Source organism: Enhydra lutris, unplaced genomic scaffold (genome assembly GCF_002288905.1).
Source record: "Enhydra lutris kenyoni isolate GAN:26980312 unplaced genomic scaffold, ASM228890v2 scaffoldscaffold21, whole genome shotgun sequence".
In the NCBI taxonomy this organism is placed as follows: domain Eukaryota; kingdom Metazoa; phylum Chordata; class Mammalia; order Carnivora; family Mustelidae; genus Enhydra; species Enhydra lutris.
The window spans coordinates 1,086,038-1,096,464 of NW_019154105.1; the positions used below are offsets into that span (position 1 = coordinate 1,086,038).

At 45.0% G+C, this 10,427-nt stretch overlaps 1 protein-coding gene across 1 annotated transcript in view; it reads right to left on the bottom strand.

The window, feature by feature from the left end:
- LOC111149334 (vesicle-associated membrane protein 714-like) overlaps positions 1-10,181 on the bottom strand; it is a 28,325-nt gene extending 18,144 nt beyond the window's left edge. The window contains exons 1-4 of the mRNA XM_022506332.1: positions 10,021-10,181; positions 6,799-6,869; positions 3,255-3,351; positions 1,687-1,788 (exon numbers count right to left, since the gene is read on the bottom strand). Coding sequence (XP_022362040.1) covers positions 1,687-1,788; positions 3,255-3,351; positions 6,799-6,869; positions 10,021-10,098 — 348 coding nt within the window. The 5' untranslated portion in view covers positions 10,099-10,181. The remainder of the gene's footprint in view (positions 1-1,686; positions 1,789-3,254; positions 3,352-6,798; positions 6,870-10,020) is intronic.
- Positions 10,182-10,427: the final 246 nt, after the last annotated feature.

Here is a 10,427-nt window from a genome sequence, read left to right on the forward strand (position 1 = left end):
TCACTAGGAATACACAATCAAATTATAGTGTTTTAAAGTCACTTGAAATAAATTTTCACTGTCTTTCAAGCCATCAGCTCAATACACAATTAGGTTCTTGTTTGTTTGTTTTTTTTGCTTTTGAGTTTTTGGGATCACTTTAAAATTAAAAAAATTATTATGGTAAGATATACATAACAAAGTTTATAATTATAATGATTTTTAACTATCTAGCCCAGTGGCCTTGTACAGTTGTACATTGATGTACAGTTACCACCCCACCCCCACCAACTCTAGAAGATTTTCCATCTTCCCAAACTGAACCCATTAAACTCATTCCCAACTCTGTACCCATTAAACACTAATTCCTCCTCATCCTTTTCCCCCAGGCTCTGTCAACCATTCTACTTTTTGTCTCTATAAATCTGACTACTTTAGGTATTTCATATAAGTGGAATCACACAGTATTTGTTCTTTTGTGACTGTCTTATTTCACTCTGAGGACAACTATTTAAATACTTAGTAGTATTTAATAATTATGTAAAATATTTACATGGTTCCATCACTAGGAATACACAATCAAATTATAGTGTTTTAAAGTCACTTGAAATAAATTTTCACTGTCTTTCAAGCCATCAGCTCAATACACAATTAGGTTCTTGTTTGTTTGTTTTTTTTGCTTTTGAGTTTTTGGGATCACTTTAAAATTAAAAAAATTATTATGGTAAGATATACATAACAAAGTTTATAATTATAATGATTTTTAACTATCTAGCCCAGTGGCCTTGTACAGTTGTACATTGATGTACAGTTACCACCCCACCCCCACCAACTCTAGAAGATTTTCCATCTTCCCAAACTGAACCCATTAAACTCATTCCCAACTCTGTACCCATTAAACACTAATTCCTCCTCATCCTTTTCCCCCAGGCTCTGTCAACCATTCTACTTTTTGTCTCTATAAATCTGACTACTTTAGGTATTTCATATAAGTGGAATCACACAGTATTTGTTCTTTTGTGACTGTCTTATTTCACTCTGAGGACAACTATTTAAATACTTAGTAGTATTTAATAATTATGTAAAATATTTACATGGTTCCATTCCAAAGTCAAATCTCCAAAACAAGTTTCATTCGGGGAGGCCTAGTTTCTATTCTTGTCCCCTATCCCTAAATAGGCAAAGATTAAAATGTTTGTGGTTTATCCTTTTCTTGCTGTCATCCCTTTTTTCCACTATAAGCAAACAAAAACACATATTTGTATTTATTCTCTCTTTCTCAAATGGTTGCAAATATAAATGGTAAACAAATAATAGTATACCGTACAAACTTTCTCTCTCTTGCTTTATCCACTTATCCATATATCAAGGATGTCATTCTTTATCATTATATAAAGATATAAATTCTCAATTCTCACTCATCTTTACAGCTCTTATCTCCTAATTCCAAACTGTTCCGTCAGCTTTCATACAATGTTGAGGAGTACAGTTGGAGGGGCGCCTGGGTGGCTCAGTGGGTTAAGCCTCTGCCTTCGGCTCAGGTCATGATAACAGGGTTCTGGGATCGAGCCCTGCATCAGGCTCTCTGCTCAGCAGGGAGCCTGCTTCCCTCTCTCTCTGCCTGCCTCTCTGCCTACTTGTGATTTCTGCCAAATAAATAAATAAAATCTTAAAAAAAAAAAAGGAGTACAGTTGGAGGTTACATACCATATACTTTCCTAATACTTGTTGAAAATCTGCAGCAACTGCATTTGAAGGAGAAAAATGTTCTTGCGACATCAAAGGATTTCTCAGAAAAGTTTCACTAACCTGGGGACATTAATGGAAATATTTAACCTATATAGATAATTTCAACTGGCGAATCACAGAGCAAATGTTTATTTGAAGCATAGTCTGGCAGAAATGTGAAATAAAAGAATATTCTATTGCCACACCATTTCTAGCTTTTTGGTGGCAGGGTGTCCTTTCCAATCGAAGATGCTGTATGTACGAAACCTGTGCTTGCCCGGTCTTCTCTGTGGCTCTTGCACAGATCACAAGCTCAGGCAGTGGGGCTGCAAATACCACTCTGAGTCTTTGGTATGCCTGCGGACTCAAAAGCAAGAGCAAGTGCTCACCTCTGGTACACAAAGAAGGAGTCCATTTTGTTTTCTAAGTAAATGTTTTTTGTTTTGCCTTCCTCCTCCCCCACTCCAAAGCCATTCAACGATGAAGAAACAATCCCAGCAGAATGTCATGGTACTATCTTTCAAACCCTTATGTTTTTTTTTTTTTTTTCTGTTTCCAAACGCTTATGGTTGTCATAGGATATTTCAAGGTGTCAAGAAGGAATTCTTGCAATTGTTTGTACTCAGTGTTGTATTCCCCAGCAACGGTGGTAAAATGTATGTGGTTACCAATTTGGTACCTGGTTTTAGGAAGGTGGTAAAGTTCAAATGTTTTGTCACAATAGCAGAGAGGGAGGAAAATTAGGATAATTTTAAATAGTCACTTAAATCGCTAACAGTGGTTAGCATCTACACTCTAACAGTTATTCAAGTGTATCTGAAGAGAGAATTTCAGAATTAGTCCTTATAATCCTTGATTCTATATGTGGTTACAGTTTGAGTTGTGTTAAAGCAAGACAGTACACTAATTAAATATATGCATGTTTCATGAATTTGACTGGAGAATATCTGTTAGTCACTATAGTATTGCTGACTGATTTTTTCCATTAATGTTTTTTACTTATTTTTTATTTTAGGAAAGATCTATTTACTTATTTTAGAGAGAGCATGCATGATTGAGGGGGAGGGACAGAGAGAGAATCCCAAGAAGACTCCCCGCGGAGCAAGGGAGTCTGATGTGGGGCTTGATCCCATAACCCTGAGATCATGAGCTGAGCCAAAATCAAGAGTTGGATGCTTAACCGACTGAGCCACCCAGGCACCCCTATTTGTAAATTAAATACATATGCCATTGAAATGGTAAAATAAATATTAGTAAAGTTTAATTTCTCTCTTAGTTTGAAAGAACAAGATAAATACAAAGAGACAGTCTAATGGATCTGTGTGGGCAGTCTTTGCAGACCTTGCTTTAGGGTTGGGAGAAGTGTGGAAACAGGGCAGATGAAGGGTAAGGGTAAGAAGTCTCTGAGGGTCATTAATAGCTCTGCTTTATAGACAAGTGATCTGCTTTTACTAGCAGACGACAGTCTTACTAGCACACTATAAAACAGAGACCTCATAATTTCAATCACTGAGAAAGTCCTTAAAGTAGTATAAGAAATGACTTACGTTTTTAAGAAATGCAGATGGCGTTATGGTATCCAAGGCATTGTCTGTAGCACATAGGTAAGTGATTCCATCAATAAAGAGAGTATGGTAGACAAAGCTTTGAAAAGAATACATTAATTTACATGATAACATTGAAGAAATTAAGTACCCTTACAGAGATACTATTTTCAAGCTCTCGGTAGTATACAAGCTCTGTAGATAACTTTTTATAATGAGAACTAGACAATCTTTCATATATATGAAAGATTAAATTATGTTAAATAAAAACTATAAAATTAGAATATGTATTTAGGATGTCATCAATAAAATAAAATACAATCGATAGAAAACTGTATCCATTTATTTATCTATCTATATTTAAAATGGCCTTGGTAGGGGTACTTGGGGGGCTTAGTCAGTTAAACATCTGTCTCCACTCAGGTCATGATCCTGGGGTCCTGCAATACAGCCCCTGCTCGGCGGAGAGTCTGTGTCTCCCTTTGCCTCTGACCCTCCCCAATGGCAGGGCTTGTGCTCTCTCTCTCTCAAATAAATAAATAAAATCTTTAAAAGATGGCTTTTTATAGATAGCACTCATTCTAAGACTGAATAAAGATTGTCATTAAAAAAAAAAAGATTGTCATCAAATAGAAAATGCTATGTTCACTGATTTTTACTTTCCCTGTATCTTTAGGTAGACACATTTAATTTTGGAGTTTCTTGGCTTTCTATTATGATAGATTAGAATTTAAAAGTTATAAACAACCAATACTAAATATTCTGAGGAACACGATGAACTGGAGAGGGGGAAATTAAACTTCCTTATAGTATGTGATAGTGTATCTTACCTGACCTTTTATGCCTTCTCAGAGTCACATATTAAGAAGCTAGAAGACTCTTGGAAAGTGCCTCCATTTTTACTGCCCAACAATCCAGAAAATTTAAAAATATGGCAACAGAAATAGTTGCTTGGTGCCTAGACTTTTAATCTTGTCATTCTGAATATTCTACATCCAAATGGCTAGCAGGCAGTAGACCTGGAAAAACGTTAAATTGGATATACACAAAAATGACGAATCTCAGAAACAGGGAGAAAAGATAATCCCAGAGGCAGAAAATTTAAAGTATGTGCCCGCCCTTACCATATAAATCCTTCATATCATATCACGAATATAATGTGCTACGAATATTTTTAATGATGATATTGATTGATACACATAATCTCCACTTGGAAAATATTTTTATTTCTAAGTTGGGAGGAGTCTTTTTTGAAAAAGAGTTGCTAATTCTATCATCTCTCTGAAAGTTATATATGTGATTTGAATAAGTTGATATTGGATGTGAGGGAGGAAATATCCTAAATTTATGCTTAGTATGTTATTAGTGAGTGACGTTCAGAAGCCATCTTAAAAGTTAAAAAATGTGAATACTCAAAGTCCAGGATACACTGTAATTAACAAAGGTATGAGGTAGTACCATTTATCTATCATTCTCATATGCTCCCGGAAGATAAATGCCATATATGCATGTGTCTCTTCTAGGAAAGAAAAGAAAAGGAAAGAAAAGAAAAAAAGAAAATGACAAATTGAAAACTTTGTCAAAATGGTTACCTGTCTAGGGGGGAAGGGAGAACAATGTGGAGAGGAAAGGAATGAAAATTAGACTTCTCCCCCTTCTCCTCCCCCACTTCTCCTCCTTCTTCTTCTTTCTTAAGTTAGACTTCTTAAAGAAAACTTGTTTTTTTCAGTTTGACTTTGGAACCACATGCATATTTTGCTTAATTACAAAGGCTATTAAATCAAGGTTTGAGAGAGAAATCCTTGAAAATAAAAAACCATGATGATAACCTAACTTTGTATGGAGGAACCCAGAGAGATGATGGTGGCATGGCTCCTATGGTAGGGCTGGAGGCGGTCAGATTCTGGATATTTGGAAGGGAAAGGCAACAGGATTTGCTGGTGGATTGGGTTTGGATGTCAAAGAGCCAGAAGTCGAGGGTCACAAAAGTTTCAGGCCTGAGGAACTAGAAAAATAGTATGTGGAAGACTGCAGTGGGGGCAGCGGGGGCTTGGTTTTGGACATAAGTTTGAGATGCCCATCAGACATCCAACAGAGACACAGAATAGTCAGGTGGATATATGACTTAGGAATTCAGGAAGAGATCTTCTAAAGATTCAAATTAGAATGCGCAATATAGGAAAGCAAATAGTAGACGAGAAAAGAATCTCCTCTGGAAATCACGCTGGCTAATAAGTGAGAACAAAACTAGAATGTCAGCATTTTGTGCTCCCCAATCAATGAATGGCTCTAGGGTACAGGCAAGGAATATCACTGGCTGCTAGCATGTCAGAAGGAGATAGAGGTAGACAGATGTGCCATCTGATGGAAAAAAACACCTGTCGCCTTGTAGAAGGGATCCAGCCTGTGGACCCTGCTGCGTGAAGCATGGTCAACTGCATCCTGGATATACAGTCAGCAGAGCCAGAGAGTGGGAAACTATGCTCTGCAGGTTCCTCAATGGTAAACTATAAGGAAAGGAGAGGGATGGGAGGGGAAAATAAAGATTAGAGAGATTTAAAAGACACCAAAAGAAAAAAACTAGGCAGGATCAGGCTCTTGTACCTGAGGTTGCATGTTTAGGTGATGAGGTGATGAAGACCCAAGGTAAGTGCTGTGGGGGTCGGAATGCTGTGGATGGGACGGGGCACATGGTGGGGAGTTTTGGGGATGGCTGGCACTAGTCCGTATTTTTGGCTGAGGTGGTATTTGGTGGGGAGATTCCCTTGTAAAGCTTCATAAAGCTATACTTTCGCTTGATGAGTTTTTGTATTTTGTCCTATTTTACAATATAAAGGTTAAAACAAACCTGCTCTTAAAAAATGAGTCCAGAAGTAATAGATGCTCTTATTTCCCACCTGTTGTTTTACTAGTAAAATGGTGTCAAGATTGGTTTAGGCCATACCTTGTAACGTCCCAAGTGTAGCTTCCAGTGGTCGTATTAAAGATTTTTCAAGTGGAAGTTTCCTTTTTCATTAATGAAATATTTTGGGTATATTAAAAACAGTTTGAGGGACACCTGGGTGGCTCAGTTGGTTAAGCGGCTGCCTTCGGCTCAGGTCATGATCCCAGAGTTGTGGGATCGAGTCCCACATCGGGCTCCTTGCTCAGCAGGGAGCCTGCTTCTCCCTCTGCCTCTGCCTGCCACTCTATCTGCCTGTGCTCGCTCTCTCTCTCTCTCTCTCTCTCTGACAAATAAATAAAATCTTTCAAAAAAAAGTTTGCAAAATAAGACAACAATAATACTTTAGACCCACCATCTGTTTAAAATGTTAGAGATACGATTCATGTCCCATGGATACCCTTCCCCGATTTCATTTTTTCTCCCTTCCCTTTGGAGAGGTAACCACTATTTTGAATTTGGTGTTAACCACTCTCATTTGATCTTACACTTTTACATACAGTTCTCCTTTCTGAGGGTTCGAGAGCATGTGCAACTGACCTTATTTTCCCTAATGGCATTACTATTGTTAAAAAGCAAGCAGACTTCTATGAGAATAGACCTTACCTTCCCATCTGCATTATGGTCTTTGGCTCTGCTCTAAGAAGCACTAGTTTAAGCACGGTCGCCACTGCTTCCTAAAAATAAATGATCAGCATTTACTGTGTGGAACACTGTAGTGTCTTTAATTATTCTTCTCTCTAAATTTACCAATGGTCTAATTGGTTTATTAAAGACCAAGTGTTCACTAGGAGAACTAATGGGTGGTTAGCCATAATGTGTGGTAAGAAGCAAGTTATGAAATAGTCATTTGAATCTGAAGGAAAATATGAAAATTACACAAATATACATATAGTTGTGTGTATAGTTATATGTGTGCAAATACAGGTTACACAAATCATCTTGAGTCACATCTGACATGTGCTTTAAGGCTGGGTAGTGCTATCTAATCAAACATCTTTTCAGTGACCTCTAGTCACTGAAACTATACCTAAAAATATTCATGGATTAAAAGTATTCAGTCCTGGGGGAGCCTGGTGGCTCAGGGTTAAGTGTCCAACTTTTGATTTTGACTCAGGTCATGATCTCAGGGTCATGAGATTGAGCTCTGTGTTGGGTGGGGTGGGGGTTCCATGCTCAACGGGGAGTCTGCTTGAGATTTTCTTTCCCCCTTTGTCCCTCCCCTGTGTACATGCTCTCTCTCTAGAATAAAAACGAATCTTAAAGTATTCAGCTTTCTCTGAATAACCTGAGCATTCCCTTCCCCTTCCCTCCCTTCCTCTTTTTTCTTCAGCATTCTTCTCTCTTCATTTTAAGATAAAAATTTTTATTCAATATTATTCACTGATTTCTTTCTATAAAACAAATTGTCGGGGTCCTTTATTTCTGTTTCTTGTAAGGCTCCTTCTCTGGGGGGAAATGTGCAAGGTGTTGACGATTATCCAGAATATCTCAAACATGGTTAGTTTTCTGGACTCCTATTAATTTACCTTAGAAGTGTGAAAGGAACCTGAAGGTTACCTAGGAAGATCTGAATAGCCACATTCCTTTTTTCTTTTCTTTCTTTTTTTTTTTTAAAGAATTATTTGTTTGAGAGAGTGAGAGAACAAGCACAGGTGCTTCAGGGTGGGTGCAAGAGCAGAGCGAGGGAATCCGGGGCAGACGCCGCACTGAGCCGGGAGCCCCCCATGGGGCTTGCTCTCACAACCCCTTGATCTCCCTCTCCCCCCTTCTCAGAGAGACAGAAAGCAAAGGCACATGAGCTGGGAGGGGCAAAGGGAGAGGAGAAAGAATCTGAAGCTGACTTCGGACTGAGTGCAGAGCCCGAGGTAGGGCTCGATCCCACAACCGCAAGATCAGGACCTGAGCTGGATGTCAGAGGCTTCCCAGCAGCTGCACGCGCAGGACGCCTTCCTGTTCTGAAACACCAGGCCCCTTCCTGGAGAGGCTCTGCCTCGGCTTTCACCCTGTCTCACTCCCTGTCTACGTTTCTGGAATGTCTGACTTCTCTCTCCTGCCTTCCTCATCTCCCATGCAGTTGGCCTCCAGCAATCCGGCTTCTGCCTCCACCGCTTCTTCCCAACTGCTCCCTGCAAGTCGCCGATCATCTTTTTTTTTTTTTTTTTTTTTTTTTTAAGATTTTTATTTTATTTGAGAGCGAGAGAATGAGCGAGAGAGAGCAGGAGCAGGGGGAGAGAGAGGGGGAAGCAGACTCAAGAATGAGCAGGGAGCCCGACGCGGGGCTCGATCCCCGGACCCTGAGCTCTTGACCTCAGGCGACCGCAGAGCCACGCAGGCGCCTCGGGCGATCATCTAACGTGGAGCCAATGAGCACCTTTTAGATCTTGTTCAGCTGCTTCGGGGCACAAAGCACAGAACACATTCTCGGGACTCTCTTCTCTGGGCGTCCGGGACCCGCGGCTCTGGTCTAGGTCGCCCCTCTCTGTCCTCTCCTGACAGTCTCTGCTTCTTGGGCCTCTTCTCCCCTCACTCCCGGCTTCTCCGCGCTCTTCCACCGGCTTCAGCCGCCGGCCGTGCCCCTCTGAGCGCGACCTAAACCTTCGGGGACGGATGTGGAGGACAGACACAGACTGGCCACTTCAGCGGGCAGCAAAATTCAACTGTCCCCGGCGCCCTCTGTCCCCTTGAGCCCCCTGACCCCCTCCCTCACCGCCTCGCTCCTCCACCTGGTTTCCTTCCCGTTTCCCGCCGCCTGAGGAAAAACTCGGACAATCATCACGTTGTGGACCTGAAGCTGACACGCCGTCCTGAGCTGTGTCTCCGCGACTCTGGGGACGGAGGCTGAAAGCACGTGGAGAATCGTCCTAGGCCTGACCGAGCTCCCTGACTTTCACGGTCTCTTCGGGACTCGCCCTCCTCCTCCTCCGGACCCCGCCGGCCTTCCCCGGGCCCGAGATCTCCCCCAGCAACTGCGAGGACGCGGTCCCGGCTGGGTGACCGTGAGGACGCCGTCCCAACGGCTCTCCCCCTCCAGACCGCCCCCCACGTCATAACCGAGCAGGTTCTCCAGAGACGCTCCGACCCTGCGGCCGCCCCGGGCCCCGCGCCGAGCCAGCGTCTCGGCCTTCCCGAGCTCATCCTCCGCCGCCGCGCACGCTAGCCTGCGCCCCGCCGCCCTGACGCTCCCGCGGCCCCGCACGCAGCGCCCCGTTCCACGCGCACGGAGTCGCCGCTGCCCTCTCTGGCTCCGGCAGTCCTGCCTCACGCGGCCGCTAAGCCGCCGCCCCAGTGCCCGTGCGGGGTCCGCGGGCCGCCGCCGCCCGAGCGCCGCCGCCGCCGCCGCCCCGCCCCGCCGCGAGCAGGGCTTTCACGCCGTACGACAGCTGCGTCCGGCCTCGGTCCTAACGGGACCGCGAGCTCATCACGGCGCCACTCCGGGTCCCGCCTGTTCCTCGGGGCCGCATCTTCCGCAGCTCTACCCTGGACTATGCAGCTACCAGCCGTCCCACAACTGCCTGCGGACGCGGGGGACACGAGCTGTAGAAGCGCCGCGGCAACGGCAACCGCGCGGGGCTGCCATCGCCGCCCGCGGGCCGCGTGCACCACCCACCCCGACCGCTGGGCGGCGCACGTGCGGCCCCGCCTTGCGGATCCGCCGCTCGCGGCTCCCATGGCTCCCACAGGCCGGCGTCGCGCGGGGCGGGGCCTGTAGCCTCTACCTCCCTCCAGGGGCCGCCCGGCCGCGCGGCGTGGTGAGGGGCGGGCCCGGCAGGCGCCTCCCTCCAAGAGGCGGGAGCCGCCGGGGCGGAGGTCCGGACACCGGAGTACCTGATAGGAGCCGCCGGTCAGGGCCAGCTCGGCGAGGACCGCGCGGCCGTTAGCGACACAGCTGTAGGTGATTGTCATGGCGCGCGCGCCCGGGAAGGGACGGCTGCGGCCCGCCCCAACCGCCGGGTCGTCCTCGGGGCGGGGCTGGGGCGGTGCTGTGGGCGGTGCTTGCGCAGGCGCGAGGAGCGCAGACGGGCAGGCGGGGCGGGGGGCCGGGCCCTCGGCTCTAGCTGGTGCAGGGAGGCGGCGGTTCGGTGAAGCACGGGCTCGGGGTGGGCGGGCGCTTCTCCCTCCTGGTGGTCCTCGAGGTCCTCCGCGAGCGGAAAGCCCAAGTGAGGCGCGCTGGATCCGGCCTCAGAAGAGACGCGAATTCGGGCACTTGGAGAGCGGGGCCGAACCCAGTGCGG